The 24,364-nt window shown below is 40.6% G+C and overlaps 1 protein-coding gene across 6 annotated transcripts in view; it reads right to left on the reverse strand.

Annotated features, from left to right (window-relative positions):
* Window positions 1–400: 400 nt before the first annotated feature.
* LOC133631484 (FYVE and coiled-coil domain-containing protein 1-like) overlaps window positions 401–24,364 on the reverse strand; it is a 47,726-nt gene continuing 23,762 nt past the window's right edge. For 2 of the 6 annotated variants that reach the window (XR_009821473.1, XR_009821472.1), the window contains 7 exons: window positions 24,098–24,309; window positions 23,890–24,019; window positions 22,296–22,391; window positions 15,579–15,789; window positions 15,411–15,520; window positions 15,197–15,331; window positions 8,545–9,014 (listed from right to left, as the gene is read on the reverse strand). Coding sequence is in view for 1 of the 6 variants with exons in the window: in XM_062023716.1 (XP_061879700.1) it covers window positions 15,253–15,331; window positions 15,411–15,520; window positions 15,579–15,789; window positions 22,296–22,391; window positions 23,890–24,019; window positions 24,098–24,309 (838 nt within the window). In the remaining 5 variants the exon portion in view is untranslated. Of the gene's footprint in view, window positions 763–8,544; window positions 9,015–14,050; window positions 15,332–15,410; window positions 15,521–15,578; window positions 15,790–22,295; window positions 22,392–23,889; window positions 24,020–24,097; window positions 24,310–24,364 lie in introns of those variants that run through there. The other 4 variants (XR_009821470.1, XR_009821469.1, XR_009821471.1 and 1 more) reach the window with 3 other exon arrangements.

A 24,364-nucleotide genomic window follows, 5' to 3' on the forward strand; every position in this document is an offset into this window, starting at 1 on the left:
CAATGAATATCAAATTAGAATTTAGATGGACTTTATAGGGCAGCGGGGTACTGTTTGTCTATGCAATGTACTGTAAAACATAACGACCCACAGTTTATTTCCGCATGTGCGATTATCTCTGATTAAATGTTCTGCTATCTCTTCATTTACTTGTGTCTAATAAAATGAAACATATCAAAAAAGTCCCTCGCTGGCCTTCTAACATTCTCAGTGCAGAAGACATTTAAATGTAATGGATTGCAATTAACTGACACAGTCAGTTTGCTGTCATCCAGAGCAGAGCGGGAGATGATATCATGTTGGAAAATCTCAATCAAGTCTGCACAATCCCAGTTGAAACAAACAAAAACAGCTGCTCCACTTTGAAAATATTTATATATATTTTTCAAAGTTGATCATTATTTATTATTTGAGAATGTGGTGTTATAATGTGTGATAGTGTAGTGGATTGTCCGAAGCTTAAACAGCAACAAAAGTGAGTTTAGTACAAAAAGTTCATTTACCCATAGTCAAAAGTGCAAAGTCGGATTGAGCTGCCCACGCAGACAAACAAACGTCCTCCGGAGGACACAAAAATCAAGCAATCTTCCTCCGCCCTTGTCACTCGGCCATTTTATTTGTTTCCTCATGCCCCAAGGTCCCGTTGTTTTCGACATGTTTGTTTTGCAACATCCTTGAATCCCTTAGTCATGTTTAGACAATCAAAACATTTTGTAGAACGGTCAGAGCGACTCCATATTCAACTTTGTCCTACATCTGGTCCTTCAATGGTAGAGAATAGAAGAGACATGAAACAAGCAGACATTCTTGATAGACACGAAATATAGCTCAAAGGTCAGAAATTCTACTACAATAGCTTTAAAAAGCATAGAATAACAGATAGCCTAAGGTAATGTAGCATAAAAGGCATGACATGACACAACAACATCAAATATAATAGCGTTGCATGAAACAATTACAGTATTTTACGGACTAATAAGGCGCACTTTAAACCTTTTTTTTTTCTCAAAACTCGATAGTGCGCCTTATAACGGAATTATTCTGGTTTTGCTTACCGACCTCAAAGCTTTTTTATTTGGTACATGGTGTAATGATAAGTGTGATGGATTCAACTAGGGACGATACAGTTGAACATAGTTCCAAAACATGGATTGAACTAGGGACGATACAGTTGAACATAGTTCCAAAACATGGACTGAACTAGGGACGATACAGTTGAACATAGTTCCAAAACATGGATTCAACTAGGGACGATACAGTTGAACATAGTTCCAAAACATGGATTGAACTAGGGACGATACAGTTGAACATAGTTCCAAAACATGGACTGAACTAGGGACGATACAGTTGAACATAGTTCCAAAACATGAATTCAACTAGGGACGATACAGTTGAACATAGTTCCAAAACATGGATTGAACTAGGGACGATACAGTTGAACATAGTTCCAAAACATGGACTGAACTAGGGATGATACAGTTGAACATGGTTCCAAAACATGGATTCAACTAGGGACGATACAGTTGAACATAGTTCCAAAACATGGATTGAACTAGGGACGATACAGTTGAACATAGTTCCAAAACATGGATTGAACTAGGGACGATACAGTTGAACATAGTTCCAAAACACGGACTGAACTAGGGACGATACAGTTGAACATAGTTTCAAAACATGGATTCAACTAGGGACGATACAGTTGAACATAGTTCCAAAACATGGATTCAACTAGGGACGATACAGTTGAACATAGTTCCAAAACATGGATTCAACTAGGGACGATACAGTTGAACATAGTTCCAAAACATGGATTCAACTAGGGACGATACAGTTGGACATACTTCCAAAACATGGATTCAACTAGGGACGATACAGTTGGACATACTTCCAAAATATGGATTCAACTAGGAAGGTTACAGTTGAACATAGTTCCAAAACATGGATTGAACTAGGAAGGTTACAGTTGAACATAGTTCCCAAACATGGATTCAACTAGGAACGATACAGTTGAACATAGTTCCAAAACATGGATTGAACTAGGAAGGTTACAGTTGAACATAGTTCCAAAACATGGATTCAACTAGGGACGATACAGTTGAACATAGTTCCAAAACATGGATTGAACTAGGGACGATACAGTTGAACATAGTTCCAAAACATGGATTGAACTAGGGACAATACAGTTGAACATAGTTCCAAAACATGAATTGAACTAGGGACGATACAGTTGAACATAGTTCCAAAACATGGATTCAACTAGGGACGCTACAGTTGAACATAGTTCCAAAACATGGATTCAACTAGGGACGATACAGTTGAACATAGTTCCAAAACATGGATTCAACTAGGGACGATACAGTTGAACATAGTTCCAAAACATGGATTGAACTAGGGACGATACAGTTGAACATAGTTCCAAAACATGGATTCAACTAGGGACGATACAGTTGAACATAGTTCCAAAACTTGGACTCAACTAGGGACTATACAGTTGAACATAGTTCCAAAACATGGATTCAACTAAGGACGCTACAGTTGAACATAGTTCCAAAACATGGATTCAACTAGGGACTATACAGTTGAACATAGTTCCAAAATATGGATTGAACTAGGGACGATACAGTTGAACATAGTTCCAAAACATGGATTGAACTAGGGACGATACAGTTGAACATAGTTCCAAAACATGAATTGAACTAGGGACGATACAGTTGAACATAGTTCTAAAACATGGATTCAACTAGGGACGCTACAGTTGAGCATAGTTCCAAAACATGGACTGAACTAGGGACGATACAGTTGAACATAGTTCCATAAACAATGAATGCAACTGATGTGCGGTACAGAGAGTACATAGCAAAGTGTCTTTCATCGTACTTCTTTTAGTGCAAAGACAAATAAAAGCATCTCATAATAGCCTGATATAACGTAAAATAGCACACAGCATATCATGACAGAGGCCAGCCAGTGGGTCGCCTCATGGCGGTACGACCCAGGTTCGGGTCCCAGGTGGACCTGAACCAGGCGGCTCTCAGAAGCTTCCAGCATAACATAATACAACATGGCATAGCGTAGCATAACAAATGAGTCGTCACACCAAATCCCAAGCAATGAAAACAGCAGCCAGCCCACCTGCTCTCTCCTCAGACGGGAGCAAACAAGTCAATGTGTGCTTTGGTGATTGCCATGGCCCCGTAAGATCCACCATGGCCCCGTAAGATCCACCATGGCCCCGTGAGATCCACCATGGCCCCGTAGGATCCACCATGCTGCATCCCATCGCTCGAAGCTTCCCTGTTGCAATTAGCGAGGTTAATATCCTGGGCAGCATCTCTAAATGAAACCTGTGACTGCATGATGAGTGATGCACCTGTTTGCTGTAATTAGCCGTGCAGCCAGGGTTAAATCGCTTTCATCTCGCCACTTTGCCTGTAAACGCTCGTGATCGGCAAACACAGAGGGGGAAGGGGCTGGGGAGGTCTGGGAAACTGGGGACGGAAACTCTTGGCTCGATGCTTTTAAGACACTTTGGCTCTTAAAAGTCACCGATAAACTTTGATGGCTGCGGCCAGCATGGACGACAACACGTGTGATGGTAACCATAGAACAGGAAATGCAACATGATGGGATGCAGGAATAGGCGGGAAGGTTGCATCGTGCAAGAGGTGGAAGACTTTGAAGTCTGCAGGGGTTATGAAATAAGCAAACCTGATTGTGTCCCGATGCAACTTTACTACTTGCACTGATAGTGGAGCCATAGGTAATCATCCATCCATCCATCCATTTTCTACCGCTTGTCCCTTTCGGGGTGGGGGGGGGGGTGCTGGAGCCTATCTCAGCTGCTTACGGGCATAAGGCGGGGTACACCCTGGATAAGTCACAGCCTCATCACAGACAACATTCACACACTAGGGACCATTTAGTGTTGCCAATCAACCTATCCCCAGGTGCATGTCTTTAGAGGTGGGAGGGGCCTATCCCCAGGTGCATGTCTTTGGAGGTGGTAGAGGCCTATCCCCAGGTGCATGTCTTTGGAGGTGGGAGGGGCCTAGCCCCAGGTGGGAGGAAGCCGGAGTAGAACCCACGCAATCTCGGGGAGAACATGCAAACTTCCACACAGAAAAATCCCGAGCGCAGGATCGAACCCAGGACCTTCGTATTGTGAGGCAGACGCACTAACCCCTCTTCCACCGTGCGGCCCATAGGTAAAAATAAATACTTTTGTTATTTTGTAGTGTGGAATTTAGGAATGAAATGAATGACCTTGTGGTCACAATAATCTCCCAGAACCCTCCACATTGATATACCGTATTTTCTGGACCATAGGGCGCACCGGATTATAAGGCGCACCGCCGATGAGCGGGTCTATTTTCATACAAAAGGCGCACCGGATTATAAGGCGCATTAGTGAAGTGAATTATATTTATATAGCGCTTTTCTCTAGTGACTCAAAGCGCTCTTACATAGTGAAACCCAATACCTGAGTTACAATTAAACCAGTGTGGGTGGCACTGGGAGCAGGTGGGTAAAGTGTCTTGCCCAAGGACACAACGGCAGAAGTGGGGATCGAACCTGGAACCCTCAAGTTGCTGGCACGGCCACTTTAAAGGGGTTATATTATATATTATTTTCTAAATGTAAAAGACTTCCTTGTGGTCTACATAACATGTAATGGTGCTTCTTTGCTCAAAATGTTGCATAGATGATGTTTTACAGTTCATCTTCAAGCCGCTTTCTGACGGTCTCTTCAGGATGCACCAATACGGCCAGGTTAACTTATAAAGTGACATTTAAAATTTCCCGGGAAATATCCGGCTGAAACGTCGCGGTATGATGACGTATGCGCGTGACGAAGTCAGAGTAACGGAAGTTATGGTACCCCGTAGAATCCTATACAAAAAGCTCTGTTTTCATTTCATAATTCCACAGTATTCTGGACATCTTTTGCAATTTGTTTAATGAACAATGAAGGCTGCAAAGAAGACAGTTGTAGGTGGGATCGGTGTATTAGCAGCGGACTACAGCAACACAACCAGGAGGACTTTGTTGGAGAGCAGACGCGCTAGCCGCCGACCTCACCTTGACTTCCTACGTCTCCGGGCCGCCAAACGCATCGGGTGAAGTCCTTCGTCCTTCTGCCGATCGCTGGAACGCAGGTGAGCACGGGTGTTGATGAGCAGATGAGGGCTGGCTGGCGTAGGTGGAGAGCTAATGTTTTTAGCGTAGCACTGTGCGGTACGGTTGCTAAGTTAGCTTCAATGGCGTCGTTAGCACAGCATTGTTAAGCTTCGCCAGCCTGGAAAGCATTAACCGTGTATTTACATGTCCACCGTTTAATAGTATTGTTGATTTTCTATCTATCCTTCCAGTCAGGGATTTATTTCTTTTGTTTCTATATGCAGTTAAAGCCCGATGCTATCACGTTAGCTCGTAGCTAAAGCATTTCGCCGATGTATTGTTGTGGAGATAAAAGGCACTGAATGTCCATTTCGCGTTCTCGACTCTCATTTTCAAGAGGATATAGTATCCCAGGTGGTTTAAAATACAAATCTGTGATCTACAATAGAAAAAGGAGAGAGTGTGGAATCCAATGAGCCAGCTTGTACCTAAGTTACGGTCAGAGCGAAAAAAGATACACCCTGCACTGCCTCTCAAGTCATTCACTGTAACGTTCCTCATCCACGAATCTTTCATCCTCGCTCAAATTAATGGGGTAATCATCACTTTCTCGGTCCGAATCTCTCTCGCTCCATTGTAAACAACGGGGAATTGTGAGGAATACTAGCTCCTGTGACGTCACGCTACTTCCGCTACAGGCAAGGCTTTTTATTATCAGCGAGCAAAAGTTGCAAACTTTATCGTCGATTTTCTCTACTAAATTCTTCCAGCAAAAATATGGCAATATCGCGAAATGATCAAGTATGACACATAGAATGGATCTGCTATTCCCGTTTAAATTTTAAAAAATCATTTCAGTAGGCCTTTAAGGGTGTTCAAGCATGTGTGTGTCTCCTCCTCTTCATCCTGGGCACAGAAGAGCTTTAAGGGTGTTCAAGCATGTGTGTGTCTCCTCCTCTTCATCCTGGGCACAGAAGAGCTTTAAGGGTGTTCAAGCATGTGTGTGTCTCCTCCTCTTCATCCTGGGCACAGAAGAGCTTTAAGGGTGTTCAAGCATGTGTGTGTCTCCTCCTCTTCATCCTGGGCACAGAAGAGCTTTAAGGGTGTTCAAGCATGTGTGTGTCTCCTCCTCTTCATCCTGGGCACAGAAGAGCTTTAAGGGTGTTCAAGCATGTGTGTGTCTCCTCCTCTTCATCCTGGGCACAGAAGAGCTTTAAGGGTGTTCAAGCATGTGTGTGTCTCCTCCTCTTCATCCTGGGCACAGAAGAGCTTTAAGGGTGTTCAAACATGTGTGTGTCTCCTCCTCTCCTCGAGCCTTTGAGGGCTACGTAAATACAGGATGTGCTTCTGCTGCAAATATAGCCTTCTGCGCTAATTGCAGTCAATGACACAAGCCGCAGGGGTGGGCGAGCGAAGAGGGTTGCCATGGAAACGCAAGCTGTAAAAAGGAGCCTGCGTTGGAATTCTCGCCGCGGAGCGAGGAGGGGCGGGGTTAAAAGGCTGCGGTGATGACCTCAACACCATCTTGGCGCCAATCAAGCCAAACAGGTGGATCATTTGTATCTTTTTAATAGCTACGGTTCTTCAAGCAGTTCTTATTTTTGAGAGGCTGCGGGAAGATGATGCTGTGGCAGCGTTGCCATGGAAACAGTGGCCATTAAAAGCAGCCTTTTCACTATTTACAGGCTGTCATGAACTGTGACCCCCCCCACCCCCCACCCCGCCTCCCTGCCATTGTGCATACATAGACTCTATGAGAGTATCTATGGCATAGATAAAGTGAGGGGTTTGGGAAAAGAAGTACTACTTGACTGCATGATCAAATATTGCTGTCATGGGGCACCTTTTTTCTTGGATGCTACTATCAACCATCAGCTGTGAGAAATATGTAAAGCAACGCTAATGAAAAATAATTGGCATGGTAAGAAAAGTAAAATGTTGTAGCTTAAAGGCCTACTGAAATGAATTTTTCTTATTTAAACGGGGATAGCAGATCCATTCTATGTGTCATACTTGATCATTTCGCGATATTGCCATATTTTTGCTGAAAGGATTTAGTAGAGAACATCAACGATAAAGTTCGCAACTTTTGGTCTCTGATATAAAAAAGCCTTGCCTGTACCGGAAGTAGCGTGACATCACAGGTTGAAAGGCTCCTCACATTTTCCTATTGTTTACACCAGCAGCGAGAGCGATTCGGACCGAGAAAGCAACGATTACCCCATTAATTTGAGCCAGGATGAAAGATTCGTGGATGAGGAACGTGAGAGTGAAGGACTAGAGTGCAGTGCAGGACGTATCTTTTTTTGCTCTGACCGTAGCTTAGGTACAAGCTGGCTCATTGGATTCCACACTTTCTCCTTTTTCTATTGTGGATGACAGATTTGCATTTTAAACCACCTGGGATACTATATCCTCTTGAAAATGAGAGTCGAGAACGCGAAATGGACATTCACAGTGACTTTTATCTCCACGACAATACATCGGCGAAGCACTTTAGCTACGGAGCTAACGTGATAGCATCGTGCTTAAATGCAGATAGAAACAAAAGAAATAAACCCCTGACTGGAAGGATAGACAGAAGATCAACAATACTATTAAACCATGGACATGTAACTACACGGTTAATGCTTTCCAGCTTGGCGAAGATTAACAATGCTGTTGCTAACGACGCCATTGAAGCTAACTTATCAACGGGACCTCACAGAGCTATGATAAAAACATTAGCCCTCCACCTACGCCAGCCAGCCCTCATCTGCTCATCAACACCCGTGCTCACCTGCGTTCCAGCGATCGACGGTGCGACGAAGGACTTCACCCGATCATAGATGCGGTCGGCGGCTAGCGTCGGATAGTGCGTCTGCTATCCAAGTCAAAGTCCTCCTGGTTGTGTTGCTGTAGTCCGCCGCTAATACACCGATCCCACCTACAACTTTCTTCTTTGCAGTCTTCATTGTTCATTAAAAAAATTGCAAAAGATTCACCAATTTTGAGATGAAAACAGAGCTTTTTGTATTGGATACAAGGGTGTCCGAATACTTCTGTTTCAACGATTGACGTCACGCGCATACGTCATCATACAAAGACGTTTTCAACCGGAAGTTTAGCGGGAAATTTAAAATGTCACTTTATAAGTTAACCCGGCCGTATTGGCATGTGTTGCAATGTTAAGATGTCATCATTGATATATAAACTATCAGACTGCGTGGTCGCTAGTAGTGGCTTTCAGTAGGCCTTTAAGTTCTAAGTTCATGATTATTTGCAAAAAAAATTAGGTTTCTCGGTTTGAACATGAAATATATTGTCTTTGCAGTCTATTCAATTGAATATAAGTTGACATGGATTTGCAAATCATTGTATTCTCTTTTTATTTACCATTTACACAACATGACAACTTCACTGCTTTTGTAATGAACACATGGTTTCATATCATTTGACAAGGTTGTAAACTGGAAGTAAGTTAGATATAATTATCAAATCAAGAGTAAGACTGACCAGACTGACAAGAACTCATTCAGTGTTAATATTTGAGTAGGCCCTGGAACCCACTGTAGTGGAAAAGTTGGGCCCCGAGGTCCAAAATGTTAAGAGCTTATTTTCACTATGGAGCAACAAGTTTTGACTTTTCCCAGATAACCAGCGGAAGTAACAGTTATGGTACATGCCACGCGATGGCTGAGTGGTTAGCATGTTAGCTTCACAGTCAGGAGATCAAGCGTTGGAATCTCCACTTGGAGATAGTGGACTTTGTGTAGGTCATTTGTGGAGACTGACAATATGATGTGAGTGAGACTTTGTATCACTTACCCAATATCAGCTAGGGTAAGCTCCAGCTCACTTGTGACCTTTAGTGAGGACAAGTGCTCTAGAACATAGATGGGTTGATTGCTATATTTCTGTAATGATAAAAACATGCATAGCACACAAACTTGTTTTTATTGCGTTCAGTCTACTATAAATATTTAGTATGTAAACATTTTCAGTGCAACATTGTTGACAAACAATTTACAAGTGATTCCTATGGCCAGTGTAAGTAAAGAACATTACCAAGGACAGGGAAAAAACACCACCTGTGAGTACAAAAAAACATCTTACATTGAGAACAAAGCCCTACAAGACAAACATTTCGATATAGATATATATGTAGTGCGGATACTCACTACAATCTGCCTAGCAAATAATCATTCAGACATTTGAACGGTTCCAAAGTGTTTTGGATGGCAGGCATAGCTGCTTGTTGTACAAGCAAAGTGAAGGTATTTCTAGTGTCCGTCACCATTTAAGGCTAAAGCATAGGAATGCTCAATTAGTGTGTCATTATTTTTATAATGGGTGTAACGGTAAATCATAATCACGGTTCAGTCAGTACACGGGTTCTAAGGTCAAAGTTGGGTTCACTTGACAGTAAGAGAACATAAAACTGATCATGTTTTGTGTAAAGAGGTTTGTTTTGTTTTAAAGTTAAACAAACAAAACTGCAAAATGCAGTTCAATCAAATCAAAATGAAATCATACATTAAGTACAACGATGCCGAGAAACAGTGGGAATTATTCCTCATAGGTTTAGGTGCAGTATTAACAGTTTGAGTTTGTCGCTCTACTCAACAATGGAGGCATCCTGCTCTCTGTACAATTTCACCTTGGGAGGCCAAGTCTTCCAAAACAGGAGACTTTAACGGTGGAAGAAGGTTTTCAATCCCTGGCCTTTCCTTGGCACTGTCGCTAGCCACGATACCCACGCTATACTAGACGTGTGACTATATCACTGTGTTTTCGGTAGTCAAGTTTATGACTACAAGTACCGTTACACTGCAAATTTGTACTATACTTGGTGTGTCGCCACCGTCAATGACAATGCTTAAGAAGAGTCTCATCTTTTTCCTGGAAACTGACCTATTAGCTGCTATCTTGCCCACCTCGGGTTGATCAACAAGCTATCCGTACACTTGGGTAAAACGGAATCCATCCTGTTTGGGTCCCACATCAACCTTAAGAAAGTCAATGACTTCACTATAAAAGTAGGTGATATTGTTATCACCAGGAAAGATGAGGTCACCTACCTAGGTTCCATTCTAGAGGCTAATCTTTCCTGTGATAAAATGGCAACCAAGGTAATCAAAAAGGTTAACCAACGAACGAGATTTCTCGACAGAATCTCCTCTCTGGTCAACAAAATGACCATGAGGATTCTGGCGGGAACTCTCGTTCAACCCTTTTTCCATTACGCATGCACCTCCTGGTACCCTAGCACCTCCAAAACCCTCAAATCTAAACTCCAAACATCCCAGAACAAGCTAGTCAGGTTACTTCTAGACCTCCACCCCAGATCACACCTCACTCCTACCCACTTCTCCAAAGTGGGCTGGCTCAAGGTGGATGACAGAGTTAAACAACTTGCACTGAGCCTAGTCTATAAAATCCGCTACACCTCCCTGATACCGAAGTACATGTCAAACTACTTCCTTAACGTAAATGACCGCCATAACCACAACACCAGGGGGAGCTCCACTAACCACGTTAAACCCAGATTCCGATCTAACAAAGGTCTTAACTCATTCTCTTTCTATGCCACATCAATGTGGAATGCGCTCCCAACAGGTATAAAAGAAAGGGCATCTCTATCCTCCTTCAAAACCGCAATAAAAGTTCACCTCCAGGCAGCTACAACCCTAAACTAACACCCTCCCAGGATTGCTAATAATCAAATGTAAACAATCAAATGCAGATACTTTTTCTTATGCCTTCTGATCTCTCTCTCTCTCTCTCTCTCTCTCTCTCTCTCTCTCTCTCTCTCTCTTGCTGTCCAGATCCTACCCCCCCCCCCTCCACACCCCTGATTGTAAATAATGTAAATAATTCAATGTGATTATCTTGTGTGATGACTGTATTATGATGATAGTATATATGATAGTATATATCTGTATCATGAATCAATTTAAGTGGACCCCGACTTAAACAAGTTCAAAAACTTATTGGGGTGTTACCATTTAGTGGTCAATTGTACGGAATATGTACTTCACTGTGCAACCAACTAATAAAAGTCTCAATCAATCAATCCACCTGCACCCTGCTCAATGAAGTCTTTGGACAAAGACCAAGCGAGAATGTCTAAAGATCATTGTGGGTCTTCCATGTCTGCATTGACACACAATGTGTCTATTTGAACTCGCCACAAAATCGATAAATGCAAAGAGTGATACGGACAATATTCCATCAAGTTAAATGCTGCCATGCTTGCAATCCAAAACAGTCTAGCACTTGTCATAGTAATATATTGGTCATTGTCAACATGTGACTTGTTTGACATATTTGGATTCCTTGGTGTAGATTGTCCCCAATGTTTTCACAATTCATGCACCTCACATTTCTGTATATTCTCATAAGGACTTGTTCTTCAAAAGAGTTTAGCACATATAATTAAAGCACATTTTGATAAACCCTTCTTTGACTTCATAGCGCATTCTTAACGCTAACAAGCATAGAAATGATAAACATACGAACAAGTAGTCTTTACCCAATTTGACCAGAATATAAGGCCTACTTTTTCCCTACAAAAAAGTCTGAAAAAGACGAGCTGTCATTTATGGGTCCCGGAATTTGTACACTTCAAACTAACAGGTGACACGAAACAACTTTTGCCCAAGCGAGTAACAGCTTTTCTTCATGTCACAGAGATGCAAACACCGGCTTGAAAAAGTGCTTCAAAGGTTGTTAGCAAGTTAACAAATAGTCATCATTGTAATTTTAAGATATGAGTGATCAATAAAATGGTGTCTAAGACATTTGTATTTCAATCTACAACTTCTTCTTACTTAGATTGTCTTTGATTGTGGTCCAAAACAGTCTTCAGCTAGAGCAGTGCTTCTAAAATGGTTTTCAATGTAAAACAATTTAACTTGCAAAACAAAAATGATTAAAACAATTAGCGCTGATTATTTATTTTTTTCATCAAAATGAGGAAGTCAGGATTACCGGTAATGAGCACGTTTAGTAGCGCACAGCTTTTTGAAACATGATACTGATAAAGGTTCTCCAGGGTCACACACATCGCCCCACTATTTGAGAATAACTGAACTAGAGGAATCCTAGCAAAGTAGGTCTTATATTGGGGTCAATGTAGGGTTTCCAAAGAGACAGTTAAGCACATGCATTGTGTTACAGCAGCTTTGCAGAAGAACTGCTTCTTCAACTTCAACTTTTCTTGAACGTAATTGCAACATAACAAACTCATTTCCTGCCAGATTTTCCACAGTATAAAAGGCAACCATTGAGAAATATATGTTCACTGTATATATAAAATAAGACATTTTTGAATACAATTAGTAAGAATTTCTCCAACAGTAAAGGCTTTTTTTTTGATGCATCAATGTGATGAAGAGCGTTGATTTGACAGAATATTAAGTCGCTGAATTGTTACATTATCAGATTAATGGAACAATTAATATGATAATACAGAAATATACAGTATATGAACAAATGAATATTATCGATAGAACATAACCAAATTGCATTTACTGTAATGAGAGGTATCAGGACTTCTACTATCTCCATTGTAACAGCAGTAGCAAAGCCACCAGTCAAAACTTGACCTAATATTACAGTCGATCTTCGTTTTTCAAGTACAACTAAATGATCCAACCCCAGTGAATGGCAAAAACCTAGGTGCACTGATAAAAAGACCTAAAAACTAGGCCTGGGCCGATAACAAACTTTACCGGACGATATATTGTCCCGCAAATTATTGCCGATAAACAATATTATTGTCAGCATGATTTGAGATTAAATTAAGCACAAATATAATCATAGTTTATAATAATAATGTAAGTGGCTGCATTATTACGCTATAAACTTTTATTTCTCAATAATATACCTTTCATTGTAATTGGAAGGTCAATACATTTTATTATCCCAAAAAAGTTCACTCAATCTATGTTCACAAAAATTGCACTTCAAAAAATATCTTGAAGTGACATCTTGCCAGACGAAGAAAACAAATACACACAAACAATCGGACATGGCAATTTATCAATGCTGGCAAAGTTATCGAGTTCATTTTCATTTTTTGTTCGATTGTTTTATTATTGGCCCAGGCCAACTAAACATGCCCATCTTTGTACACCTGCAGTTAAAATACATTTAAATGAAGTTGTACAGATCAAGAAACATTTACAGGCATACAGTCTTCAGTATTGAACAGTTTCGCAACACTACGTCTTCTAGAAACATCTTTCTGCTGGAAAATATTGAGTGAATGTTGGAATCATAGCTACAGCACTATTTTCCCCCTGCAGATAGTGCCATCACACCTTCATGAGATTGACAGTAACATACTTGCCAACCTTGAGACCTCCGATTCCGGGAGGTGGGGGGTGGGGTGGGGCGTGGTCGGGGGTGTGGTTGGGGGCGGGGGGCGGGGGGCGTGGCTGGGGAGCGTGGTTAAGAGGGGAGGAGTATATTTACAGCTAGAATTCACCAACTCGAGTATTTCATATATATTTCATATATATACATATATATACATATATATATATATATATATATACATACACATATATATATATATATCTGTATATATATATATATATGTATGAAATACTTGACTTTCAGTGAATTCTACCTATATATATATATATATATATATATATATATATATATTATACATATAAATAGAGATGTCCGATAATATCGGTCTGCCGATATTATCGGCCGATAAATGCGTTAAAATGTAATATCGGAAATTATCGGTATCGTTTTTTTTTATTATCAGTATCGTTTTTTTTGTTGTTGTTTTTTTTTTAAATTAAATCCACATAAAAAACACAAGATACACTTACAATTAGTGCACCAAGCCAAAAAACCTCCCTCCCCCATTTACACTCATTCACACAAAAGGGTTGTTTCTTTCTGTTATTAATATTCTGCTTCCTACATTATATATCAATATATATCAATACAGTCTGCAAGGGATACAGTCCGTAAGCACACATGATTGTGCGTTCTGCTGGTCCACTAATAGTACTAACCTTTAACAGTTAATTTTACAAATTTTCATTAATTACTAGTTTCTATGTAACTGTTTTTATATTGTTTTACTTTCTTCTTTATTCAAGAAAATGTTTTTAATTTATTTATCTTATTTTATTTTATTCATTTTTTTAAAAAGTACCTTATCTTCACCATACCTGGTTGTCCAAATTAGGCATAATAATGTGTTAATTCCACGACTGTATATATCGGTTGATATCGGTATTGGTTGATATCGGTATCGGTAATTAAAGAGTTGGACAATATCGGCATATCGGATATCGGCAAAAAGCCATTATCGGACATCCCTACATATAAATAAAAGAAATACTTGAATTTCAGTGTTCCGGAGGCTATCCAGTAGATGGCAGTATTGTCCTGTTTAAGAGTGTCACAACATTGCTGTTTGCGGCAGACGAACTGCTTTACGGTAGACGAAAACGTGACGTGTGTTGTTGTGTGTTGTTACCGCGCTGGGAGGACGTTAATGAAACTGCCTAACAATAAACCCACATAAGAAACCAAGAACTCGCCCTCCATCATTCTACAGTTATAACGGGATTGGGCAGGCACGCTGTTTATATTGTGGGAAAGCGGACGTGAGAACAGGCTGTCCCCACTCAGGTCCGCATTGAGCTGGAGGGGGCGTGGCCTCCAGCTCCGGCTGAATTCCGGGAGTTTATCGGGGAGAACATTTCTTCCGGGAGGTTATCGGGAGAGGCGCTGAATTCCGGGAGTCTCCCGGTAGAACCGGGACGGTTGGCAAGTATGATAGTAATGACATGGCTATTTATTTTGTTCCTGATGAATAAACAAACATCTCATTATTTGTACTTATTTCTTTTGTGATTAGGTGTAAATGTGCTGAGATTAAGCATTTTTCAATACAAAATACGTTAAATTAAAACAATAAAAATCCTGGAACAACATTGTTGTGTAGTGATGTAGTAAAATTGGTAGTTTTATTTTCGTAGATGATCGATATCATGTTTGTTTGTTCCTAAAGTGCCCTCACCTGAGGTTGCCATACGTCAAGTTGACCGAGCTTCAGTACCTTAACATGTTGACAGCACTAACTGCTGTATCAACACTTCTTTGACAAGCTTCCTCTCACGGGAGGTTGCCACCGTCACACCACGCCGCCGGCTTGTCTACCGCCAAATGATACATCACTCTCTTGGAGATGAACCTATATGACAGAAAACATGAATAGATGTTACTCCATCTAGTGAAACTTCCTCTTTAGCTCTAAGTTGGGATTCCGGCACCTGGAAAAGGAGTTATCAAAGATGAGCGTGTACTCTCCAGCCTTTCTGACTTTCATTTCCCCTTTTATTGTCTCCTTGTGGGAATTACAGCGAGTCAGTGGGATCAAAACCTGACAAAGGAAGAGACTTGTTTAAAAGTGTACGAGCGACCGCAGAGGTTTGCATCACCTTGGCCTGCTCCAGTGGCGTCTCCGCGCTCTCCCGGAATACCACGCTGAAGGAGATGCCCTTGGGTTCCGAGGTGAACGTCCAGCTGACGGTGGCGCCGGGGCGGCCCGTGCTGATGGGGACGGTGCTGTAGCAGCTGGACTTGATGGAAAGCTCCCGGGGAGATTCGCCGAATGTTGAGATGTGATCCACCGTGAAGACAGACGCCAACCTGAAGCAGTTTGCATTGACACAGTGCACCTTGTCAATCACTGCATGGCTAAAAGTCTACAGCACAGCTGTCAAACTCAGGGCCGGGGGGCCAGATCATTTTCAATCATTGGTACTTTAATCTAATCTTTATGTAGCCCGCAACACCCTGGAAATAATGTCCATCAACATCATGCATAATCTTTCTGCCTAAAAACACATGTATGTATACTGCATGCAATTGCATATATTTCAAACGTTATTACTATGAGCATGCAACAATAAAAACCCTGTTTCCATATGAGTTGGGAAATGGTGCTAGATGTAAATATAAACGGAATACAATGATTTGCAAATCCTTTTCAAGCCATATTCAATTGAATATGCTACAAAGACAACATATTTCATGTTCAAACTGATAAAACATTTTTTTTTGCAAATTATCATTAACTTTATAATTTGATGGCAGCAACACGTGCCAAAGAAGTTGGGAAAGGTGGCAATAAATACTGATAAAGTTGAGGAATACTCATCAAACACTTATTTGGAACATCCCACAGGTGAACAGGCTAATTGGGAACAGGTGGGTGCCATGATTGGGTATAAAAGTAGATTCCATGAAATGCTCAGTCATTCACAAACAAGGATGGGGCGAGGGTCACCACTTTGTCAACAAATGCATGAGCAAATTGTTGAACGGTTTAAGAACAACCTTTCTCAAGCAGCTATTGCAAGGAATTTAGGGATTTCACCATCTACGCTCCGTAATATCATCAAAGGGTTCAGAGAATGTGGAGAAATCACTGCACGTAAGCAGCTAAGCCCGTGACCTTCCATCCCTCAGGCTGTACTGCATCAACGAGCGACAACAGTGTGTAAAGGATATCACCACATGGGCTCAGGAACACTTCAGAAACCCACTTTCAGTAACTACAGTTGGTCGCTACATCTGTAAGTGCAAGTTAAAACTCTCCTATGCAAGGCGAAAACCGTTTATCAACAACACCCAGAAACGCCGTCGGCTTCGCTGGGCCTGAGCTCATCTAAGATGGACTGATACAAAGTGGAAAAGTGTTCTGTGGTCTGACGAGTCCACATTTCAAATTGTTTTTGGAAACTGTGGACGTCGTGTCCTCCGGACCAAAGAGGAAAAGAACCATCCGGATTGTTCTAGGCGCAAAGTGTAAAAGGCAGCATGTGTGATGGTATGGGGGTGTATTAGTGGCCAAGACATGGGTAACTTACACATCTGTGAAGGCACCATTCATGCTGAAAGGTACATACAGCTTTTGGAGCAACATATGTTGCCATCCAAGCAACGTTACCATGGACGCCCCTGCTTATTTCAGCAAGACAATGCCAAGCCACGTGTTACATCAACGTGGCTTCATAGTAAAAGAGTGCGGGTACTAGACTGGCCTGCCTGTAGTCCAGACCTGTCTCCCATTGAAAATGTTTGGCACCTAAAATAGCAGAAGGGAGACCCCCGGACTGTTGAACAACTTAAGCTGTACATCAAGCAAGAATGGGAAAGAATTCCACTTAAAAAATGTGTCTCCTCACTTCCCAAACCTTTACTGAGTGTTGTTAAAAGGAAAGGCCATGTAACACAGTGGTGAACATGCCCTTTCCCAACTACTTTGGCACGTGTTGCAGCCATGAAATTCTAAGTTAATGATTATTTGGAAAAAAAAAAAAAAGTTTATGAGTTTGAACATGAAATATGTTGTCTTTGTAGTGCATTCAATTGAATATGGCTTGAAAAGGATTTGCAAATCATTGTATTCCGTTTATATTTACGTCTAACACCATTTCCCAACTCATATGGAAACAGGGTTTATATGTATACTGCATGCAATTGCATATATTTCAAACGTTATTACTATCTGAGCATGCAACTATTATTATACTATCATATATTCCAAACATATACTTGCTAGGGATGTAACAGTGATGTAAATATTGCAGTATTTTGGTTTCAAAATGCTAGCAATAAAACCACGGTATGTGATGATATCAAACGAGCACTTGAAGTACTTCCGTCAATGTAGACTTTTTCTGGAGCTAATACAAAAATACATCTCCCATGATCCCTTACGCAGTGCGAGGAACACAGCAGAGAACTTTCTGCTAAGTTTGAATCAGAAGTATGAACACATTTTGGCTTTACGAAGAACACAAAAACGATAGGGAAAACATGTTGGAGCCTCTCGCCGGTCTGACGAATGAGCAGACAAGCAGTTATTTTTGGGGGCGTAAATCCTCATGTGGGAACGCAGACATGCAAAAAAAACACGGCACACCGCGACGTCTACAACGAAAGATACAAGTAAAGTTAAGTTAAAGCAGCAATGATTGTCACACACACACTAGGTGTGGCGAAATTTGTCCTCTGCATTTGACCCATCACCCTTGATCACCCCCTGGGAGGTGAGGGGAGCAGTGGGCAGCAGTGGGCAGCAGTGAGCAGCAGCGGTGGCCGCGCCCGGGAATCATTTTTGGTGACTTAACCCCCAATTCCAACCCTTGATGCTGAGTGCCAAGCAGGGAGGTAATGGCTCCCATTTTTATAGTCTTTGGTATGACTCGGCCGGGGGTTTGAACTCACAACCTACCCATCTCAGGACGGACACTCTAACCACTAGGCCACTGACAACGTAATAGGCCACTTATTGAACCGTCACCCGGATAATATCCTTGATGTGAAACAAAGAAAGCCAAACATCAATTTATGAGTTATTTAAATTAATAGTAGGGCTGCAACTAACGATTAATTTGATAATCAATTAATCTGTCGATTATTACTTCGATTAATCGATTAATAATCGGATAAAAGAGACAAACTACACTTCTATCCTTTCCAGTATTTTATTGAAAAAAAACAGCATACTGGCACCATACTTATTTTGATTATTGTTTCTCAGCTGTTTGTACATGTTGCAGTTTATAAATAAAGGTTTATAAAAAATAAAAAATAAAAATAAATTAAGTTGCCTCTGCGCATGCACATAGCATAGATCCAACGAATCGATGACTAAATTAATCTCCAACTATTTTAATAATTGATTTTAATCGATTAGTTGTTGCAGCCCTAATTAACAGCATAACAAATTGTCAGCTAACCTCCAGAGAATCAGCTGAATACAAAATGTCCACTGCAAAGACCGATGCAACTCAGGAAGTTAAAAGTTAAAAGACAATAAACTGAACCTTATTGTTTTACACTGGATATTCATATTGGCAGTTTTAAAGACACTCAACTAAATTTACTTGAAATATTTAATGTTCCTGCACTATTCTTTGCACTTCAAAATCTTCACAGTAATACTGCGACGGTATCTAACAAAAACTTGGTTTTAGGGGTGTAACGGTACGTGTATTTGTATTGAACCGTTTCGGTACGGGGGTTCCGGTTCGGTTCGGAGGTGTACTGAACGAGTTTCCACACGGACATATTAAGTAGCGTAACGCACATTGTGTAAACAATGCACACCGAGGCACAACACACGGCATGCTAGCAGCTAACGGGCTAGGATAGACTGACCATACGTCCTCTTTTCACCGGACATGTCCTCTTTTGCCGAGCTGTCAATGTTGTTATGAATTATTGACCTATCCAAGGTTCCCATTACTTCACATCAAATATTACACTAAGAAAAATATTTTTGGTCGAAGATTTTGCAAATTTGGTAAATAAATAACCCAAAAATTTATATTTTGTTGTTTTCTTACTGTACCGAAAATGAACCGAACCGTGACCTCGAAACCGAGGTACGTACCCAACCCACATTTTTGTGTACCGTTACACCCCTACTTGGTATGTATTTTTTTCTGGCACTTTAGCGTTGGCCGGGTCCGAACATAAACTACATCTCCCAAAATCCTCTGCGCAGCGCAGGACCGGCAAGGTGAGGGCGTGGAACGTCGCAAGCAGGAAGTGGAGTCTGTTCGTAGTAGGTGAGAAGAATTGTTGTTTTCGGACATTCCATCAAAATCTGTCCAGGGTCTAAGACTGTGTAAGAATTTTTGAAGACAATAAAGAATACAATTTAAGACTCCCTCTCACTAGGTGAGAGGCATTACTTTTTTCTCGCTCGTCACGGCTGGCAAGAAAGTACTGATAAGAAAGTCTGCGTTCTGCAAAGCGCACCACTTTCACCTCGAGCGACTCCAAGATGGCACAGCCAGCCCGTCACGTCGCAGAGAAATCTGTACATCGCAGGAAATACAAGTACAATGAAAAACTTTTTGATGAGTCCTCAATCCATCCAACCATTTCCCACCGCTTTTCTCTCTGGTTGTCACAGGAGGCTGGAGCCTATCAAGCTGTGGTCGGGCAGAAGGCAGGATACATCCTGGACAAGTTGCCACCTCATAAACCATCACCCAGAAAATATATTTGAAGCCAGCTGAGTCAAACATTATTTATATTAAAAGTAAAATTGTTTGTATTTTCCCAATGAAGCCTTAGCTTGACGCTCCTCTACTTTCTCCTGCTCCGCTTGCTGCAGCAACAACAAACTAAACTCCAGATGCTCCTCTTCCTTTTGTATCTTTTACTCATCAACTTAATCCTTCAAAAACTTAAAACAATAACGATATGGGAACAAATGAATGGCAAAATAAAGCTAGTTTGTTACTCTTACTTTTTCTAACTCTTTGTTACTGTAAGGTCAAAAAAGTGTGTGGCTCGATTCCACCATACCTGACTGCCATTACCCATAATACATTGTGTCCAAACCATATTACCACACAGATCCTTCCGCCATACATGCAATTAAACAGTTACGTAATCTTCACTGTATTAAAGCAGTATAAAATAGTACGTCATCAAATTATTCAGACAAATGTAATAATTACAAATAAAGTGTATCTTATAATTATTCTAAGCATGCAATATATACATTTTCGTATTATTTAAATAAAGTAAATAGTCCCTTTTTGGCTGAATAAACATAAAGCACCTTCCATAAAAAGTAAATGAACTTAAATAGCATTTAGGCTCCTACATTGTTAGTTAACTTTTCTGAGGAACATCATTTTGCAAACTGATATAAACATGTCTACTGTGGAGGACACTGCTTCTTAAAAAGTAAAAGTTGAAAGACACTAAAGTGAACATTATTGTTTTATACTTGATGTTTACATTGTCACTTTAAAGACACTCAAATGTACGTTTTTTTTTTAATATTTGCTTAAAATAGACGTTCCTGCAAAATTCTTTGCACTTGAAAATACATGTTTGTAGTACGATTAGAACATTTTATTTATTATGTTTGTGTTCAATTACAGTAACTGTGTTTACCCTAAACATTCCTCCCATTTCACTTTACACACTATAACATGTTTAAGTCTTTTTTTATTGACATATACCACAACAACATCGTACCGTGGCCTTAACACAGCGATATTGTCCCATGACATTTTAATTTCCGTTACATCCCTAATAAATATGATTAGAACATTTGAGCATTAGGTTTAGGTTTATTTACAATAAGAGTGTTTGTCCTTAACATTCTAGTTTTTATTTTTTTAATTTACAATACCACAATAATATCATATTGTGACCTTAATACTGTGACAATATCATACTGTAAGATTTTAATACAGTATCACTACATCTAGGGCTGCAACAACTAATCGATTAAATTGATTATAAAAAATAGTTAGCGATTAATTTAGTCATTGATTCGTTGGATCTATGCTATGCGCAGAGGCTACTTTTTTTCTTTTTTTTTTTTAAAAATAAACCTTTATTTATAAACTGCAACATTTACAAACAGCTGAGAAACAATAATCAAAATAAGAATGGTGCCAGTTTTTTTCAATAAAATACTGGAAAGGATAGAAATGTAGTTGTCTCTTTTATCTGATTATTAATAATCGACAGATTAATCGATGATCAAATGAGTTAGTTGCAGCCCTAATTACATCCCTTATATTTAAGGTTATAAGCGGCCCTCTAAGATGTGGCACTACAGTATTTATTTAGCATTCTTATTTTTTCTAAATAAATACAAATGAATAAATGTACTACATTGTTTTAACCCCTTTCTTTTTTTTAAATAAAATACAGAAACATATAAATTAAATATATCAATGTATGCTATTTATAGTCAGATGATAAAATAGAATGTATATAAATATTTTAAATAAAAAGTTGTCTCTAAATTTGCGTGATAGGTGATAGTTTATTTACAGTTATGTGCTGTGTTTGGTTATTTTTATTTTTTTCTTAATACATTTAATTGATTTTAAAAAGTGAATACAAATATATTGTTATATTTAGTAAAATAACAAAGGATTAGTGTGGTTTATCAAGGCATGTGATGCATTCAATGCATAAAACCCAAAAGTGCATATCACTATTTGGGCTTGGTTTCACTTCACTTCTGATGTCTCTATTAAAGTCGCACTTCCTATTTCGACATCAACTATCATCAAAAACTTCCTGTCCAAGTCCAACCATGTGACACAGACCATGTGAACGGGACGCTGCCATGTGAACAAGAAAAGTGTAATATTTACGTGAGTTCTCCAGACTTGAGCAGGCAGATCTCAGCATCCTGCACAGCACCACCTCTGTGGTTGTCTTCTGATGCGACCGTCCTTGTGCTGCTGCTTCTGTATGGGATGAGATGACAAATGATAATACTTGTGTCCATGTCGGGCATTTGTAAGGGCCTTTAAATTGCAATTGCAATGGCTTTAAAGGCCTACTGAAAGCCACTACTAGCGACCACGCAGTCTGATAGTTTATATATCAATGATGAAATCTTAACATTGCAACACATGCCAATACGGCCGGGTTAACTTATAAAGTGACATTTAAAACTTCCCGGGAAATATCCGGCTGAAACGTCGTGGTATGATGACGTATGCGCGTGACGAAGTCAGAGTAACGGAAGTTATGGTACCCTTAGAATCCTATACAAAAAGCTCTGTTTTCATTTCATAATTCCACAGTATTCTGGACATCTTTTGCAATTTGTTTAATGAACAATGAAGGCTGCAAAGAAGACAGTTGTAGGTGGGATCGGTGTATTAGCAGCGGACTACAGCAACACAACCAGGAGGACTTTGTTGGAGCGCTAGCCGCGCTAACCGCGCTAGCCGCCGACCTCACCTTGACTTCCTACGTCTCCGGGCCGCTAAACGCATCGGGTGAAGTCCTTCGTCCTTCTGCCGATCGCTGGAACGCAGGTGAGCACGGGTGTTGATGAGCAGATGAGGGCTGGCTGGCGTAGGTGGAGAGCTAATGTTTTTAGCATAGCTCTGTGAGGTCCCGTTGCTAAGTTGCTAAGCTAGCTTCAATGGCGTCGTTAGCACAGCATTGTTAACCTTCGCCAGCCTGGAAAGCATTAACCGTGTATATACATGTCCACGGTTTAATAGTATTGTTGATTTTCTATCTATCCTTCCAGTCAGAGGTTTATTTTTTTGTTTTTATATGCAGTTAAAGCCCGATGCTATCACGTTAGCTCGTAGCTAAAGCATTTCGCCGATGTATTGTCGTGGAGATAAAAGGCACTGAATGTCCATTTCGCGTTCTCGACTCTCATTTTCAAGAGGATATAGTATCCCAGGTGGTTTAAAATACAAATCTGTGATCTACAATAGAAAAAGGAGAGAGTGTGGAATCCAATGAGCCAGCTTGTACCTAAGTTACGGTCAGAGCGAAAAAAGATACGTCCATCGCTGCCTCTCAAGTCCTTCACTGTAACGTTCCTCATCTACGAATCTTTCATCCTCGCTCAAATTAATGGGGTAATCGTCACTTTCTCGCTCCGAATCTCTCTCGCTCCATTGTAAACAACGGGCAATTGTGAGGAATACTAGCTCCTGTGACGTCACGCTACTTCCGCTACAGGCAAGGCTTTTTTTTATCAGCGAGCAAAAGTTGCGAACTTTATCATCGATTTTCTCTACTAAATCCTTTCAGCAAAAATATGGCAATATCGCGAAATGATCAAGTATGACACATAGAATGGATCTGCTATTCCCGTTTAAATTTAAAAAAATCATTTCAGTAGGCCTTTAATGTTGTTTCAGGGACAAGTGTAAGGTTCTCAAGTTGGTATTTAGCAGAAATATTGGAAATCAATTGAAGTGGGATACTTACAGTTGTGCTGCCTCCAGCTGTCCATGCCCAGCAGTGCAGGCTCTAGCAAAACCACCACAATCATAGACTCCACTAACTTCCTCTTCTGTGATGATGTCAAACACACCATCCTCAAGATTGTCGTCCGCTCCTGGAGATTACACGCCGATCTCGTAATATGAATAACGATGTTCTCCTGTTTGCTGTTTCTATGGCAATGCAAACACACCTTCAGAACGGCTGGTCACAACTCTCAGGGGCTGCAACAGTCGGCTCAAGGCTGAGGCCGGCGTGCTAGTGATGATGTCCTCCTGTAGGGGGCGCTCAGCCTCCATGCTGTGCTGATTGCAGCAGTCCCTGCAGCAGCGTTCTGTGACGCCGCTCTGCTGGTGTCCCCCTGCACTGGCTAGGCAATAGTGGCAGAAGGGGCGGCCACATAATCTGGAAGTAGGAATTTATTGATTGCAATGTCAAGCATCAAACACATTTGTCAGCT

Source organism: Entelurus aequoreus, linkage group LG16 (assembly GCF_033978785.1).
Source record: "Entelurus aequoreus isolate RoL-2023_Sb linkage group LG16, RoL_Eaeq_v1.1, whole genome shotgun sequence".
Classification (NCBI taxonomy): domain Eukaryota; kingdom Metazoa; phylum Chordata; class Actinopteri; order Syngnathiformes; family Syngnathidae; genus Entelurus; species Entelurus aequoreus.